Source organism: Hyla sarda, chromosome 12 (genome assembly GCF_029499605.1).
Source record: "Hyla sarda isolate aHylSar1 chromosome 12, aHylSar1.hap1, whole genome shotgun sequence".
Classification (NCBI taxonomy): domain Eukaryota; kingdom Metazoa; phylum Chordata; class Amphibia; order Anura; family Hylidae; genus Hyla; species Hyla sarda.
The window spans coordinates 33,149,623-33,168,300 of NC_079200.1; the positions used below are offsets into that span (position 1 = coordinate 33,149,623).

The following is an 18,678-nucleotide window of genomic DNA, read 5'->3' on the forward strand; positions in this document are numbered from 1 at the left end:
GATTTCCGATTCAGATTCCGGCCTTTGCAGAAAGAATTGACATGTCAATTAATTCTGTGGAATCCGCTCCGGAATGCATTCCTGCCTACGGAAACGGTGCAGGCTGTCCGCCAGAAATTTTCTGGGAGGACATTCCAGCATAAAATCCGCCATGTGAACATACCTGAATAGTCAGACTGTCCACAGACCACGTGTAGTGCGCAGAGATATAGGAGCTAATGTAGAAACATAATGGCTGACGTTATGTATAGGGCCAGTCTTCTACAAAGTCAATGGGAGTGCCCTGGCTGTTATAGATGTGCGGCAGGTATATATTATCACAGGTTTTGATTTGCTGGGGGTTTAGGGGAAAATGTATTATTATGTTTGGATGGGTTTAAGAGTCTGTTTGTGTTGCAATGGTTTGGCGCAGTCATTTTCTGCGGCAAAAGTGTGCGACTTTTCATAAAGATTTCTAAAGCTGTTGCCTCTATAGTTGTGTTTGTTTAGGAACTTTTGCAGTGGTAATCTATTTACTATGTGCGACTTTAAAAGTCGCATTTTGCTATTGCAACTGGCCTCCAAACAACCAAACTGCCTGTGCTGACTCCAAAAAGTTATAACAGCCAAAGTTACCATATGCCGCGCAACCAATTGATAATTTGATAATGGTGCGCGACAGACAAAATTCCAACCAGGAAACATTTTAAACCACCAGACTGACAACAGCCTATTTTAGTAAATTCCCCCCTTAGGGTATGTTCACACAATGGAATTTCTGCAATTCTGCAAAAATTCTGTTCAGGAAAGCTAAATACAGAATTCCGCCGAAATTCCAGCCCTATTGATTTCAATGTGATTCCGTTGCGGAATTCCACAAAAAAGTCTTGTCTTATAGTTTTTCAAAATGCCAAGAATGCCAGCTGCGGAAATTCTGCTGTCTGAATGGAACTGCTGAATCCTGCTTAAGGGTACGTTCACACAAGCGGATTTTTTGCGGGTTTTCCGCTGTGTATTTGAAAGTGGGCGGGCTCTTCTCGGCTGTCCGCAGCAGATTTTCCGCAGTGGAATTTACGCTGCGGGAAATCTGCCGCAATCCCTACTGACTTCAATGGGGCATACGTGCGGATTTTCCGCAGCGTAAATTCCGCCGCAGAAAATCTGCTGCGGACAGCCGAGAAGAGCCTGCCCCTTTCGAATACACAGCAAAAAACCCGCAAACAAATCCGACCATGTGAATGTACCCTAAAGCAATATGCATGGAAATTCTGCTGTGTGAACATACCCTCAGTGTTCAGACTCTTACAGATAAAATGTTCTCTCCCAGATCTATGCCATGTAACTGAGACGGTCATATAGTGCTAGCCTATGGGACATTTTCAGTTTTGGCAAATAGAAAGAGTAGGGGTTAACTGCTGCCAGACACTGGCACTGACTAATGTCTCTGAGAAGATGCCAGAAATCTACCATGCTGTATCCTGTTGAGTCAGGAGTCCCCCACATACTTTGAAGAAGGCCCCCACATACTCTCAGAGGCCATCGCATGTTGAAGGCAGCATCAACATACGATGCTTTTGTATGTCGGGGCCATCGCATAAACGGCTATCCGGCAGCGCAGACTGCTTCAGCTGCCACCGGATAGCCGTTTACGACGCCCCGTGTGGTCCGCTGATGATCACTTACCTGTCCTCGGGGCTCCGGCGCGTCCTCTTCGGGATCCCCTGCATCGTCGGCGCTCTCCATTGTCGTCATCACGTTGCTGCGCACGCCGTCCCATCATCCAATAGGAGCGGGGTGCGTAGCGACATGATGGCGGCAACGGAGAGCGAGGATGCCGGGGAAGCAGAGGTCTTGCCTGAGCGTCGGGGACACCTCGGGGACGCGGCGACAGCGATGGACGGCGACATCCCGGGCAGCGGTGACGGTCCGGAGCGGCGGGAACAGGTGAGTACATCTTCCTCTAACAGTGGTCTTCAACCTGCGGACCTCCAGATGTTGCAAAACTACAACTCCCAGCATGCCCGGACAGCCAACGGCTGTCCTGGCATGCTGGGTGTTGTAGTTTTGCAACATCTGGAGGTCCGCAGGTTGTAGACCACTGTCCTATACTTTACATTGCACGGATCCCTCAACATGCGATGGTTTCAACAAACGATGGTCCATTTGGAACGGATTACCATCGTATGTTGGGGGACCACTGTATCACAGAAGCGGATTACACCGACAATCAAGTGACTGAGTGGTCAAATTCCCTAATTGGATAAAAAAAAAAGTTTAAAAAAAAAAAGTGTAATAAAATGAAAACACAAATAATTTCCCTTTACACATAGCTTTATTATGTAAAAAATAAAAAAGGATATATTTCAGTTGCATCCTGAAGGGGTTAAGTGATAATCAATCTCAGTGGTCTCCAGCCATTGGCTGCCCGAGCATGCTGGGTGTTGTAGAGCCACAGGTTAGAGACAGCAACCAATCACATTGCATCTTGTATTGTAGTGCAGGTTAGTAAATGAAAGCTGTGTTCCTCCTTGGGGCAAGTGCTCCTCCTTATTAACTAGGGGCAAGTGCTCCTCCTTATTAACCAATCAGATTCCAACTTTAAAATAAATAAATAAAAATTGGTTGCTATGGACAAGCGCTACACTTTTTTTTTTAACCAATCAGATTCCAGCTTGTTATTATCCTTGTTACAGTGTGCGCTCCGGTCCCCGCTCCTGGACCGGAGCGCTCACTGTCCCTGTCCCGGTCCACTAAGTCCCTGCGCGTCCTGGTCAGACACGCTGACTGGGAGCGCAGTGATCCCCGACGGGGATGCGGTTAGCGTGGCGGGAGGTTCCCGCTCACGCGCCGCATCCCGACACTGTCCCCTACCTTCTGCGGCTCCTCGTCTACCCTCTGTGTCCCGGCGCGCGCGTGCCGGCTTCATGAAATTTAGAGGGCCAGCGCACCATTAATTGGTGCCTGGCCCAAAGTCTCCTATAAATGGTTCCTGCCCCTTCCTGCCCTTGCCGGATCTTTGTGCCTAGTGCCAAGAGAAAGTGTTCCCTGCCTGTTGCCGACCGTTGCCCGTGACGTCCGCCTCTGAACTTGCGCTGCCTGCCTAGACCTGTTGCTAGTGACTACCGCTTCTGATCCTGTGCCGCCTGCCCTGACCTTTGCTACGTCTGACTACGCTTCTGCCTGTTCCTCCTGTACCGCGCTATCTCAGCGACCAGAGGGGTTGAGTCGCTATCTGGTGGAACGACCTGGGGGCTACCTGCCGCAGCAAGACCATCCCACTTTGCGGCGGGCTCTGGTGAAGACCAGTAGCTCCTTAGATTCCGTTCCCTGGGTACGGCCCACGCCATCACTCCTCTGGTCCAGTGGATCCACCTCCAGTCCCCTGTCCGGGCCGTTACAATCCTGTTGCGTGTTCAGAATTTTAGCTATTTGCAACTGCTTGATTTTTTCTGCCAATCACATTTCAGCTTGTTATTGTTGTAGCATAGGTTGGGAAAAGTAAGGTGAGATCTGATTGGTTGCTATGTTTTAGCGCTTGACATATTTTTTAGCCAATAAAATTCCAGCTTATTATTGTTGCGTGTAGGTTAGTAAAGGAATCTGTTATATGATTGGTTGCTATGTTTAAGAGCTTCATATTTTTAAGCAAATCAAATTCCAGCTTGTTGTTGTAGAGTAGGTTACAACCAGAAAGCTGTGACCTAATTGGTTGCTGTGTTCACGAGCTTGATTTTTTACTTTTTTTTTTATAGCCTATTAAATTCCAGCTTGTTATTGTTGCGGTGTAGGTTAGAAAAAGAAAGCTGTAATCTGATTGGTTGCTATGCTTAATTAAAGAGCTTGTTTTTTTTTTAAGCCAATCAGATTCCTGCTTGTTATTATTGTAGAGTAGGTTAGAAAAAGAAAGCTGTAATCTGATTGGTTACTATGTTTAATTAAAGTGCTTGTTTTTATTTTAAGTCAATCAAATTCCTACTTGTTATTACTGTAGAGTAGGTTACAAAAAGAAAGCTGTAATCTGATTGGATGCTATGTTTAATTAAAGTGCTTTTTATTATTTTTTTTTTTTTTTAGCCAATCAGATTCCTGCTTGTTATTATTGTAGAGCAGGTTACAAAAAGAAAGCCGTGATCTGGTTGGTTGCTATGTTTAAGAGCTTTTTTTTTTTTTTTTTAGCCAATCAAATTGCAGCTTGTTTTTTTGGTGTAGGTTACAAAAAAGAAAGCTGTCATGTGATTGATTGCTATGTTCTATGGCTTAATTTTTTTTTTTTTAAGCCAAATTCCAGCTTTTTATTTCTATGGAATAGGTTATAAGAACACTGTGATGTAGTTGGTTGCTATGGTTATGCGCTTGACTTTTTTAGCCAATCAAATTCCAGCTTGTTAGTGTCACTGTGTCGGTTAGAAAAAGAAAGCTGTGATGTGATTGGTTGCTTTCTTCTATGGCTTGATTTTTTTTTTTTAAGCCAATCCTGCTTGTTATTTCTGTGTAGTTAGTTACAAGAGGTAGTTGGTTGCTATGGTTATGCGCTTGATATTTTTTTTAGCCAATCAAATTCCAGCTTGTTAGTGTCACTGTGTAGGTTAGAAAAAGAAAGCTGTGAGGTGATTGGTTGCTTTGTTCTATGGCTTTATTTATTTTTTTAAGCCAATCCTGCTTGTTATTTCTGTGTAGTTAGTTACAAGAGGTAGTTGGTTGCTATGGTTATGCGCTTGATATTTTTTTTAGCCAATCAAATTCCAGCTTGTTAGTGTCACTGTGTAGGTTAGAAAAAGAAAGCTGTGAGGTGATTGGTTGCTTTGTTCTATGGCTTTATTTATTTTTTTAAGCCAATCCTGCTTGTTATTTCTGTGGAGTTAGTTACAAGATGTAGTTGGTTGCTATGGTTATGCGCTTGATATTTTTTTTTTCAGCCAATCAAATTCCAGCTTGTTATTGTCGCTGTGTAGGTTAGAAAAAGAAAGCTGTGATGTGATTGGTTGCTACGGGTAACCGCTGTCCGTCTCCTCTCCGGCCTGGTCGCCATGGCTCCGCGCAGTCCCCGCCGGGCCGCTCTTATCAGTCGCCATTCCTGCAGCCTATCTGTCCGTCTCCTTCCTCTTCCCCGTGTCCTCTCTCCCTGTGCCCCCGGTGTGACAGCTCCTCGCCCCCCTTCTCCTCCTCCCAGCGGCGGCGGCTCTGCCCTGTATCTCCCCCTCGCCTCCAGCAGCAGCAGCAGCAGCAGGAGGTGGAGGGGGAGGGGAGCTCCTCTGTCATCCTGTGAGGAGGGAGAGACTTATACACACACACTGCGAGCCGGAGAGACACAGAGGAGGAAGGCTCCGGCCATTGCCAGGGATTCCCGGCCCCTCCACCTAAATGAATGGCGTGGCTTTCTGCCTGGTGGGATCCCCGTCTTCCCCCGCCGCTCAGGTAAGGGATGCCGGTCACCGAGGACCCTCTGTGTGCTCCCGGACGGGCAGGGGCTGGGGGCAGGGTGGGGTTGTGGCTGGCAGATCCTATAAGTAGATGGAGCTCTATGGGATCCTCCTCTAGATCCCACTGGGTGTGTAAAACACATAGGCTGAGGGTCTATATATCCTATTTACTTTATATCAGGGTCATTTCACCATATTCCCTCCTTAGTCCCTGTTCAGACCTTAACCCTATAGACATCTGAGCTGTAATACATGGGATATACATATGGGATCGCCCTACAGGATGTAAAGGCACAAGCTATAACTCTCTGTACTCATCTATCTATACGTTTGCCTCTATAGCCGCTTGCACGGAGTGATCTCTCAGGATGTGGTCCGGATAGCGTTCTGGTTACGTTTTTTTGTTTGTTTTGTTTTGTGTTTATTTATTTATTTATTTATTTTTAAGCCAGATGTTTATGCTGGGTTCACACCTTTGCTGTCCCCAGCCTGAAGAACTGCTCTGGTGTATTGGTTGCATGCCTGACCCCAGCAACACCCAATGGACCCAATTGACAATAACGGGGTCCATCAGGAGTCCGTCATGGTGTCTTGCGTTCTATCGGACAAAATAGCACAGTTGAGCTGCTATTTTATATAGAAACTTCAACAGAGATTCCAACTCTGATATAAACCTTGGTAGCCATAGATGCTTCTGTTAGGATACAATTTTCCATTGACTTACATCCGTGTTTCCCAACCAGGTTGACTCCAGCTGTTGCAAAACTACAACTCCCAGCATGCCCGGACAGCCTTCGGCTGTCCGGGCATGCTGGGAGTTGTAGTTTTGCAACAGCTGGAGTCCCCCTGGTTGGGAAACACAGACTAGCATGGTAAAAGTAAAGGAGCGGCGGTTTGTTGAAAACCGTGTGTTATCCTGGCCGCCAGTGAAAACCAGACAGGATGGAAAACTCCCATTGGAATCAATGGGCGGTTGCCAGAAATGTTTTTTTTTTTCCCCCCGGTAAAAATAGTGTAAAGTGATAACGTAGAGACAAACACTGGTGCGAACAGAGCCAGTGCGGAAGGCACAACAGCCCTTCAGTTGTCTGGGCACGGTGGGAGTTGTAGTTGTGGACCAACTGGGCTTGTAAGAAGTTGTGTTGTCAAGAAGCCCTTAAGTTGATCGGTGTCCCCCTCCCAACCAGTGGCTTTACAGCTGTTGCAAAAGTGGGACTTCCCTTATGCTGGCTGTCAAGACATGATGGGAGTTGTAATTTTGTTGACCTTGATCATTGTTCCCAAACCTGTGGCTCTCCAGCTGTTGCAAAACCACAACTCCCATCATGCCTGTACAGACTTGGGCTACAAACTCCTTACCCCTATGTGTGTGTGTGTGTGTGTGTGTGTGTGTGTGTGTGCATATATATATATATATATATATAATGGCTGTAGGCTCTTTTTATACTTCTGATACACATGGAAAACATATTCATGAATACCAGTTACAGAGGCAAAAAAAAGTGTCATTTAGGGGATTTGAAAAAAATTAATAAATACAGATTTGCCATAAAAAGTGTCATTTAGTCCTATGCCCAGTGGTTTCCATTAGGGGTTCCGTCTAGGGGTCCTTGATATAAAGTATACCATGCAGTATGACACATAGCTATATGGCTGAGGTATTTGCAGAGGGAGTCCCCTGATGTATACCCCCTGCTGGACACAAAAACATGGTGTGGAAAAAAGCCTTAAATTTGTGCATCCATAAGATGCCAGCATGAGCATTCTTACCCATTAAATGGTCATATTTTAACCTGGTTGGAAACATTGCTTATTATGGCCCCGATTTATCAAACTGGACCGAGTTTGACAATAACCAAATTTGCCGACAACAACATAACTGAGCTACCCAGCCGCAGCAGGGAGCTCGCTCTTGTGTCTGTCGTCAGCGCATCCGAAGCATGAAATATGCGTCGAATGTGCTCCGAGTGACTCTACCCTAAACCAAAGTGTTCCAGGACCCCACTTCCTGCCCCTGTATCATGCTGCCCGTGGTTTGGACCGCTTGTCACGATCTGTTTAAAGCTCCCAGGAAATCTTGTGCAGTCCGAGACTGATGCGCTCAGAGGACGTTTTTCCAGAGGTCCCATGCAAACTCTATGGGACTTCCAATAATTCACCTTCTGGTTGAATTACACCCTCTGGTGTTAGTCATGGAGCAAGTCTTGGGAGCTTTAAACATACCCTGTGAGGTGCTATTTAAAGATATGGACTGGAATAAATAAAGCAGTATGTGCCCCGGGTTATACCAGCCACTAGTGCTAAAATAATACTATCTCTGCGTCTGTCTCTTTCTCTCTGCGTCTCTCTCTCTGCGTCTCTCTCTCTGCGTCTCTCTCTCTCTCTCTCTCTCTCTCTCTGCGTCTCTCTCTCTGCGTCTCTCTCTCTCTCTCTCTCTCTTGCGTCTCTCTCTCTGCGTCTCTCTCTCTGCGTCTCTCTCTCTGCGTCTCTCTCTCTGCGTCTCTCTCTCTGCGTCTCTCTCTCTCTGCGTCTCTCTCTCTGCGTCTCTCTCTCTGCGTCTCTCTCTCTGCGTCTCTCTCTCTGCGTCTCTCTCTCTGCGTCTCTCTCTCTGCGTCTCTCTCTCTGCGTCTCTCTCTCTGCGTCTCTCTCTCTGCGTCTCTCTCTCTGCGTCTCTCTCTCTGCGTCTCTCTCTCTCTCTGCCCTCTCTCTCTCTCTCTGCCTCTCTCTCTCTCTCTCTGCCTCTCTCTCTCTCTCTCTGCCCTCTCTCTCTCTCTCTCTCTGCCTCTCTCTCTCTCTCTCTCTGCCTCTCTCTCTCTCTCTCTCTGCGTCTCTCTCTCTCTCTCTGCGTCTCTCTCTCTCTCTCTGCGTCTCTCTCTCTCTCTCTGCGTCTCTCTCTCTCTCTCTGCGTCTCTCTCTCTCTCTCTGCGTCTCTCTCTCTCTCTCTGCGTCTCTCTCTCTCTCTCTGCGTCTCTCTCTCTCTCTCTCTGCGTCTCTCTCTGCGTCTCTCTCTCTCTCTGCGTCTCTCTCTCTCTCTGCGTCTCTCTCTCTCTCTCTGCGTCTCTCTCTCTCTCTCTCTCTGCGTCTCTCTCTCTCTCTCTGCGTCTCTCTCTCTCTCTCTCTGCGTCTCTCTCTCTCTCTCTGCGCCTCTCTCTCTCTCTCTCTCTGCGCCTCTCTCTCTCTCTCTCTCTGCGTCTCTCTCTCTCTCTCTCTCTGCGTCTCTCTCTGCGTCTCTCTCTCTCTCTGCGCCTCTCTCTCTCTGCGCCTCTCTCTCTCTCTCTCTCTCTCTCTCTCTCTGCGCCTCTCTCTCTCTCTCTCTCTCTCTGCGCGTCTCTCTCTCTCTCTCTGCGTCTCTCGCTATCTCTATCATTAGAAATGTTCAGTTTTCCATAGATGGGTAGTTTAATTGACTCCCACATAATCAGTTTGGTATGTTATTTCTGTAGTGCAGTGGTCCCCAACCTGTTGCAAAACTGCAACTCCCATCATGCACGGATTTCTGGAGGCTGGCAGGCCACAGGTTGGGGATCACTGCTTTAGAACAATGTTTTACCAACAGCATGCCTCCAGCTGTTGCAAAACTACAACTCCCAGCATGGCTGTCCTGGCATGCTGGGAGTTGTAGTTATGCAACAGCTGGAGTCACACTATTTGGAGAACACTGCTGTAGAGGGAGGAAGATCTGGCATATCTGGCACCTCTTATCTAAATTGGATTGGACTAGTTCCATGTTTGCCGTAGTGATAAAACTGATATAATGTCACCTCTCCGTGCACATAAATAAGACCGTCATCTATTGTCATTTCCAAGAATGTGCCTGGGAGGGAATGAATCCATTCATAGTAAGCATTGGGCTGGCCAGTTGCATTTTCCCGTATGTGACAAGGTACGCCGACATATAAAGATCATGTTTTGATCTGCTTGCAGCGACATGTATGTTTCGGGGCCTCTATCATTCCTATGGTTTCTGGTGCATTTTTGTGGTTTGCATTAAAGATGTCTTCATCATTTGCTTGCACAGTCTGGTTGTCATGGTAACAGCTCCCCCCCCCCCTTTCTTCTCCGTGATCCAGGTATAGACACAGTTGTTGTACTGTGTACGTAGAGTAGTATCTCGTACCGCCTTCCCCCAAGTGGTTTATCCCACTTACAATAACGTGGCCTGATTTTTATCGGCAAGACCATTGGGGCCCAGCACGGAGCAACTTCCGGCGTCCCATTGCTCCCTGCCCTCCTTACAATGGCATCTCACACACATTATGATGCAGCATGACAATGTGCAATAATAGGGTATTAATGAGAACAATTATTTTTCCTTCAACAATATAGGCTTTGTGCGCCCAACGTGCTGTGTCTGAGTTTTATTCAAAGGTCGCAAGTCTGGAATGTTTATTTGGGAGCATTCTGCGGCATTTCATGATAATTTTGGCCAGTGGGTGACTCCGTTTCATAGTATGCTTTATTCACATTGACCCGGATTTACTAAAACTTTCTGTGTAAACTCTGACTAGGCCACATATATCAAACTGGCTCACTAGGAGTTTGTCACATTATCACCCACTGTTTTCCAAATGTGGTGTCTCCAGCTGTTGCAAAACTACAACTCTCAGCATGCCCGGACAGCCGAAGGCTGTCCGGGCATGCTGGGAGTTGTAGTTTTGCAACAGCTGGAGACACACTGTTTGGAAAACACTTTAGTTTAGACTGACTATTGGTTGTGTTTAGAGGTGAGCGAACTTACAGTAAATTCGAAGGCTGTCCGGGCATGCTGGGAGTTGTAGTTTTGCAACAGCTGGAGACACACTGTTTGGAAAACACTTTAGTTTAGACTGACTATTGGTTGTGTTTAGAGGTGAGCGAACTTACAGTAAATTCGAAGGCTGTCCGGGCATGCTGGGAGTTGTAGTTTTGCAACAGCTGGAGACACACTGTTTGGAAAACACTTTAGTTTAGACTGACTATTGGTTGTGTTTAGAGATGAGCGAACTTACAGTAAATTTGATTCGTCACGAACTTCTCAGCTCGGCAGTTGATGACTTTTCTTGCATAAATTAGTTCAGCCTTCAGGTGCTCCGGTGGGCTGGAAAAGGTGGATACAGTCCTAGGAGACTCTTTCCTAGGACTGTATCCACCTTTTCCAGCCCACGGGAGCGCCTGAAGGCTGAACTAATTTATGCAGGATAAGTCATCAACTGCCGAGCCGAGAAGTTCGTGACGAATCGAATTTACTGCAAGTTCGCTCATCTCTAGTTGTGTTGAACCGCTTCAGTAATTTGCACCAGAAATTTGGCATATTTTGAGCCATGCCGCTTTTTTGGGCATAATGGAAAAGCATACAAAAAGTGTCTAAAACTCATGGGTGCGTTCACGCTGCCGTCTGTCCCCGTTTTTTTTTTTTTTTCCATCCCCGTTTCGGTTCCGTTCTTGTAGGCTGTAAACGGATTAAAAATGGTTTAAAAAAAAAAATCCCATTCATGGCAATGTTTTTTTTTTACATCCGTTTGTACCCGTCTGCACTCATTTAGTTTTATTTATTTTTTTGACGTTAGAAAAAACGGCACATGCAGTATTTTTTCTCCCGTCAAAAAAAAAAAACGGAAGAAAAAACTGATACAGTAAATTTAACATTGAAGTCTATGGAAAACGGATGAGCCTTTAATGTCATCCGTTTGCATCCTTTTTTTGATCCGTTTTTACTTCTGAGCATGCTCAGAACAAAAATATATATATTTTTTGTTTGTTTATTAACTGAGCAATAACGGATCCAAAAGTCAAATTTTTTTTTTTTTGAGACGGGAGAAGAACGGGACGGGATGGCCGTGTGAACGCAGCCTAATTTGCACCAAAAATTTGGCACATTTTGAGCCATGCCGCTATTTTGGGCATAATGGAAAAGTATACAAAAATTGTCTAAAACTCATATTAATGTGCAAGTTGGGTAAAAAAAAATTTTTTTTTTTTTTTAATTTATTTATGCTCCATTAGTAAATCTGGGCATTGTGTATACATAAATATACCCTAAATAAACAAAAAAAAAATCATAAATAAATGCTGCTTTCCATAAGACAGGTAAATAGGGGTAGGTCCACACATACCGTAACTAAATCTGCTGCGGATTTTGATACTGTTGACTTCAAAGGGGTCTGTGAAAACTCCGCAATAGTGGCAGATGTGCAGATTTTCTGCAGACCCATAGAAGTCAATGGGGAGATTTACCAAAACCTGTCCAGAGGAAAGTTGCCCAGTTGCCCATAGCAACCAATCAGATTGCTTCTTTAATTTTGCAGAGCCCTTGTTAAAATAAAAAGAAGCGATCTGATTGGTTGCTATGGGCAAGTTTTGCACTGGTTTTAATAAATCTCCCCCAATTATTATTATTCCCCCCCCCCCCCCCCCCCCCCCGGTATGAATGGACACTCAATTTTATGCTAAATTCTGCATTTATTACACTTGAATTTGAATGCCATTTCAGCGAGTCTGTCCACACAGCGGAATTTCCGTGTGGAAATTTCCACCTTGATCCGAATTCTGCCTGGAGAATTGACATGAAAATTTTTTCCAGCGGAATCAACTAGTAAAATCTCAGTCAGTGGAACTTTGTATTCTCACTTCAAACTCCATGTCAAATAATGACCAATTTCTGCTTCATTTTAGCATGTAGCAGAAAATTTCAGCAATGTTCACACTGCGGGACATCTGCCTGGAAAATTTGCGAACGGTCAACGGCGCGGGGACAGCAATGGATTTTTGAGTGGATTCCGCAGAAGGAATGGACTTGTCAGCTCTTTCTCCGGAGCCTGGAATCGGAATTTCGGCAGTAATTTTTCCCGCCACAGAAATTCACCGTTTGCCCAGTGCAGCAATGGGACTTCAGCTTGGAAATTCACAGTTACCAACCTTTGTCTCTTCTGCAGTTGTAAGACTATCAGCATGCCCAGCCATCCACAGCTTGGAGACTACTACTTTAGTGTAGGTATACACATATGCATTTTGCTGCATATTTTCTGCAGCTGATTTTGCTAACATTGACTTCAGTGGTAGGAAAATACGCAGCAGCAAAATAGAGCACATGTGGCCCTACCCTTAGGTAGGTTTACACGTATGTATTTTGCATGTGTGTGAATGTATCCTAAATGTCATGTGTAGGATTGCCGCAAAAAGATAGACGGCAGGGCAGACTTTTGGGTCATGCTGGGAGTTGCAGTTTTTCAACTGGTGGAGAGCCACAGGTTGGAGACCACTTCTCACAGAAAAGTTGCGACATGCTGCAGTATCAAAATAAAAATAAATAAATAATTAAAAAATCATACATACTGAAGAGACCAAGAGATGCTCAGCCACCATGACTATCCCTGGGATCATGCCGACTAACCTATAGGAGAGAGCTATGCGCAACCAGGAGACAGGCCAGTACATCAGGAGACGTGGAGGAAGCCGTAGGAGGGCAACAATCCAGCAGCAGGACTACTACCTCAACCTTTGTGCAAGGAGGAGCACTGCCAGAGCCCTGCAAAATGACCTCCAGCAGGTCACAAATGTGCATGTGTCCACTCAAACGGTCAGAAACAGACTCCATGAGGGTGGTATGAGGGACCGACGTCCACAGATGGGGGTTATGCTTACAGCCCAACACCGTGCAGGACCTTTGGCATTTGCCAGAGAATACTAAGATTGGCAAATTCGCCACTGGCACCCTGAGCTCTTCACAGACGAAAGCATGTTTACACTGAGCACATGTGACAGACGTGACAGAGTCGTGGAAAACTTTCTGCTGCCAGCAACATCCTCCAGCATGACCGGTTTGGTGGTGGGCCAGTAATGGTGTGGGTTGGCATTTCTTTGGGAGGCCGCATAGCCCTCCATGTGCTTGCCAGAGGTAGCCTTACTGCCATTCGGTACCGAGATGAGATCCTCAGACCCCTTGTGAGACCATATGCTGGTGCGGTTGGCTCTGGGTTCCTCCTAATGTAAGACAATGCTAGACCTCATGTGGCTGAAGTGTGTCAGCAGTTCCTGCAAGAGGAAGGCATTGATGCTATGGACTGGCCGCCCGTTCCCCAGACCTGAATACGATTGAGCACATCTGGGACATCATGTCTCGCTCCATCCACCAACGCCGCGTTACACCACAGACTGTCCAGGAGTTGGCGGATGCTTTAGTCCAGGTCTGGGAGGACATCCCTCAGGAGACCATCTGCCACTCATCAGGAGCATGCCCAGGCATTGTAGGGAGATCATACGGGCACGTGGAGGCTACACACACACTACTGAGCCTCATTGTGACTTGTTTTAAGGACATTACATAAAGTTGGATCAGCCTGTAGTGCGGTTTTCCACTGTGATTTTGAGTGTGACTCCATATCCAGGCCTCCAGGGGTTGATAAATTTGATTTCCATTGATCATTTTTATGTGATTTTGTTGTCAGCGCATTCAATTATGTAAAGACGAAAGTATTTCATATGATTAGTTCCCTTAAATTTTTTTGAGCAGTGTAATAAGCAAATTCATTCTCCCTTAGTATGTCTAGAACTTGTGAGGTAGTTTGGAGCAGCCGTATTAGTCCAGTGATGCAGATGCAAATCTAGTACCACTTGGTGCTCACAGCTTTGTGCCCAGCTGCCAGCCTTGGCCGGAGAACCGTATCTTAACATTGTATATGTGGCAGAGCTTCATGCTGTGGTATTCTGTGTGTGTGTGTCCCATGGAGGGATGCGGTGCTGAATAGAACAGAGTACATTCTGCTTGTGTGGCACTAAGTACATGTTGTATCCTTTCCGTGAAATTCTCAGTATGGCACAGAGTGAAGCCCTGTAATACTCTGGCTATGTGGCACAGAGTAGTCATTGTGGGTCATGTAATAGTTAAATATGACGACAACTATACAGAGCCAACTAAGGACCCATGGAGGATTTTTAACATTAACATTTTAACTGTGTTTCCAAACTAGCGTGTCTCCAGCTGTTGCAAAACTACAACTCCCAGCATGCCCGGACAGCCGAAGGCTGTCCGGGCATGCTGGGAGTTGTTGTTTTGCAACAGCTAGAGTCATCCTGGTTGGGTAGCATTGACTTACACGGTGAAAGTAAAGGAGCAACGGTTTGTAGAATAATCTATAAGACTAATGTGTTATCCTGGTGGCTGTAAACCGTTGCAAAACTACAACTCCCAGCATACCTGGACAGCATGGCCAGACAGTCTTCGGCTGTTCGGGCATGGTGGGAGTTGTAGTACTGCAACAGGTAGCAGTCAGGATAACGCATTCTTATACCTTGTTCTTCAACCCGTCGCTTCTTTACTTTCGCCGTGTAAGTCAATGCTACCCAACCAGGACGACTCAAGCTACAGCCAAAGGCTTGAGTCATCCTGGTTGGGTAGCATTGACTTACACGGTGAAAGTAAAGAAGCAACGGGTTGAAGAACAAGGTATAAGAATGCGTTATCCTGACTGCTACCTGTTGCAATACTACAACTCCCACCATGCCCGAACAGCCGAAGACCGTCTGGCCATGCTGGGAGTTGTAGTTTTGCAACAGCCGGAGGGCCACTTTTTTTTTTTTTTTTATCAACTGGTGCCAGAAAGTTAAACAGATTTGTAAATTACTTCTATTAAAAAATCTCAATCCTTCCAGTACTTATTAGCTGCTGAATACTACATAGGAAATGATTTTCTTTTTGGAACTCGGAGCTCTCTGCTGACATCACGAGCACAGTGCTCTCTGCTGACATCTCTGTCTATTTTAGGAACTGTCCAGAGCAGCAAATGTTTGCGATGGGGATTTTCTCCTACTCTGGACAGTTCCTAAAATGGACAAAGATGTCATCAGAGAGCACTGTGCTCGTGATGTCAGCAGAGAGCTCTGTGTTCCAAAAAGAAAAGTTTCCTCTATAGAATTCAGCAGCTAATAAGTACTGGAAGGATTAAGATTTTTTAATAGAAGTAATTTACAGATCTGTTTAACTTTCTGGCACCAGTTGATTTAAAAAATAAATAAATAAAAAAAGTTTTCAACCGGAGTACCCCTTTAAGGCATTTCTGCAGCTTGTGTGCGGGCCACGCTGTGTACAAAAAGCTTTTACATCTCTTTATTTATTATGAATGACTTCCGTTACTTCAGTTGCTGGAGCGGGTTTACATAAATACAGAATTTTTACAGATTTATCGACTGCATCGCTGAGCACAGGCCTGTGGTATTCGGTTGTTTAACATTATCCGGCACAGGCCAGAGTCTGTCCGCCATGGTACATCTGCTTGAGACTACCACGGAGCATATGGCTACGTGTAAAGCAATGATAAGAATGTATCAATCTGCTTCCCACCTGTATCAGCCACGTTGGCAACATTGTTGTATTTATTTAATTGTTTATTTATTTAATTCTATTGCTGAGAGGGAACATAGTAATAAAAATAAAAATATAAAAAGAAAATGTAAACTGTACTTCAAGCACTAGCTTAAAGTGTACCCGTCAGATCCAACAAAAAAAACTTTTTTTTAAAACATATCACTCAGTACCTAATCCTGACCATGTACATCTAATTTTCATGTGTCTAGCACCTTTATTTATTTTTTTTATCACACTTTTAATTTAGCTCACTAGTCTGAATTCCTCTCAAATTGAGGGGGCGTGGCCTCACTGTGCAGGTCTCCGCCCCCTCCCTCAGTATGCTGTCTGCTCACATCTCCCCTAGCATTAGCAAAACTACAACTCCCAGCTTGTCCTCATTGATAGTAGTGGGACACAAGCTGACAGTGGGAGGATTTTTCCTGCGCTCACAGCTGTCAATCAAGGAAGTGTGTCCATGACATAGGTGATGACTCATGGACACAGCAGGACTAGTATGTGCCCAAGCAGGCGGGGGGGGGGGGGGGGGGGGGGGCAGTAGTTTGACTGGCTTTTTCTGTATGAAATACTGAACATTTTCTAATGAAAGCAATTGCAAAACCTATTGGTTATACATGCTTTACAACATATCAAAAGTTTTTGTATCTGACAGTGCCCATTTAAAGGGCAAGCGGTTTTTGTATTTCTTACTAGAAAATATGGCATAAAGAGTTTGTTAGTTTCTTAGGTCAGGACGTGAGCTGCTTGCCAGCTGTTAAGGTGCTCATTCACATAACAGGACATTTATCTTATGTGTATGGGGGGATCTTTCAACTCTTCCCCCAACAAATGATGGATGTAAGGCATATTGAATATCAGCACCCAATCCTTTTGTTCTCGTTGGGGGTATCTGGCAGCGGCTTACTCCCTTCTCCCCATTGAGAACCCATGCACTCTCAACCAAACCTTGTGTGTCCAATAAGTCAGGAGGGAAACTATTATTATTATTTTTTTTTTAAAAGGTATGTTTGGCCAGCATGTAACATTGCATTTTCCTGGCAGCGGAAATGAGTGGGCAGACACTCTTTTCCCTGGAGATATCAGCTGGGGGATTCAGAACCTGGAGTTTGCCTGACGATTTAGTGGTGAGACTGTGTTCACTTGCTGCGACGCTTTTGCGCACTCTCGGAGAATGGGTAACAAGGACATGGTTTTTAACTGCGATTAGCTCAATTTTTGCAGCGGTTACTGATAAATCGCTGCAAAAAAAAAAAACCCAACTTGTGAATACGGCCTAAAAAGGGTTTTGTCTTGATGAGCAGCTACATCTTCTGATAACATCCTGCAGGTTTGCCATGCAAATCCAAGGGGAGAGGGCTAATTAATACCCATTAACAAGGGGGTCCCATGTGGGCGCATTATGGCCGAAAGTCCCATGGCTCGGATTACCCAATTTGACTGCTAGAAATCCATCTTAGATGAACTTCCTATGGTGGTTGGGACAATTTGCTGGATGCAATGTGACTCCATTGGGTTTCATTAGCTATGATGCAGTAGTACCGTATATACTTGAGTATAAGCCGAGTTTTTCAGCATGATTTTTCGTGCTGAAAACGCCCCCCCCCTCGGCTTATATTCAAGTGAACTCTCCGCCTGTCAATCCCTTCATCAGTGGTCTTCAACCTGCGGACCTCCAGATGTTGCAAAACTACAACTCCCAGCATGCCCGGACAGCCGATGGCTGTCCGGGCATGCTGGGAGTTGTAGTTTTGCAACATCTGGAGGTCCGCAGGTTGAAGACCACTGATGAAGGGATTGACAGGCGGTGATGATGAAGGGGTGGGGGGATGATGATGAAGGCCGCAGTGGTCTTCAACCTGCGGACCTCCAGACCTGCGGACCTCCAGCATGCCCAGATAGCTGATGGCTGTCTGGGCATGCTGGGAGTTGTAGTTTTGCAACATCTGGAGGTCCGCAGGTTGAAGACCACTGATGAAGTGATTGACAGGCGGTGATGATGAAGGGGGGGGGATGATGATGGGGGGAATAATGTATTTCCCACCCTAGGGTTATAGTTGAGTCAATAACTTTTCCTGGGTTCTTGGGGTAAAATTAGGGGCCTCGGCTTATATTCGGGTCGGCTTATACTCGAGTATATACGGTACTGTAAATATGTTTAATTTCCCATAATGCAACAGGTTAGACCTATTGATCTTTAAGGTCAAACCTCTTTTTTAGGTTGCTATATATTAATCAGAAATCCTCTGCAGCCCGCTATGTTGCTATTGGATCATTAGATTCCATTTTGACGACATAGTGTCACGTTATTGCTATTTCTGCAATTATCTAATTTCTTTTAAAGTAGCTTGAAATGAGCAGCTTCGCGTCTTACGTTATTCCCTCATAATTTAATGTTGCCTTTTCCATTGTTCTATGAATTCTTTTTGCGTCCAGCGTCTGGTTCTATAATCTTCATAGCACTGCTTGGGAAGAATGTGCCCCAGCCTGCTTCGCAAAAGGTGATAGTGTCAGACGTGCATTTTTGTGGAGTCCTTTTCAAAAATGACATGCGAGTTTCAGAAATGACATGTCCCCTCTGAAAGCAACTGGTTATTGGGTGTGAAGCCTCGCAGGACTGGAGGAGGGGGTTACAACTCCTACATCTAAATGCAGGTACAAGACTGAGGAATTTGTAAGAAGAGTCAAGTGACTTCAGTGTTGTGCAGTTTGCACATAATATAGTGTCCATCATACGGATGTACGGATCATACGAAAATTAAAGGGGTACTCCCGTGGAAAACTTTTTTTTTTTTTAAATCAACTGGTGCCAGAAAGTTAAACAGATTTGTGAATTACTTCTATTCAAAAATCTTAATCCTTCCAGTACTTTTTAGGGGCTGTATACTACAGAGGAAATGCTTATCTTTTTAGATTTCTCTGATGTCATGACCACAGTGCTCT

General features: G+C 45.3%; 1 protein-coding gene across 1 annotated transcript in view; it reads left to right on the plus strand.

Moving 5' to 3' along the window:
* Positions 1–4,822: 4,822 nt before the first annotated feature.
* Positions 4,823–18,678, plus strand: part of ARHGAP23 (Rho GTPase activating protein 23) — a 134,273-nt gene continuing 120,417 nt past the window's right edge. The window contains exon 1 of the mRNA XM_056547471.1: positions 4,823–5,394. Coding sequence (XP_056403446.1) covers positions 5,341–5,394 — 54 coding nt within the window. The 5' untranslated portion in view covers positions 4,823–5,340. The remainder of the gene's footprint in view (positions 5,395–18,678) is intronic.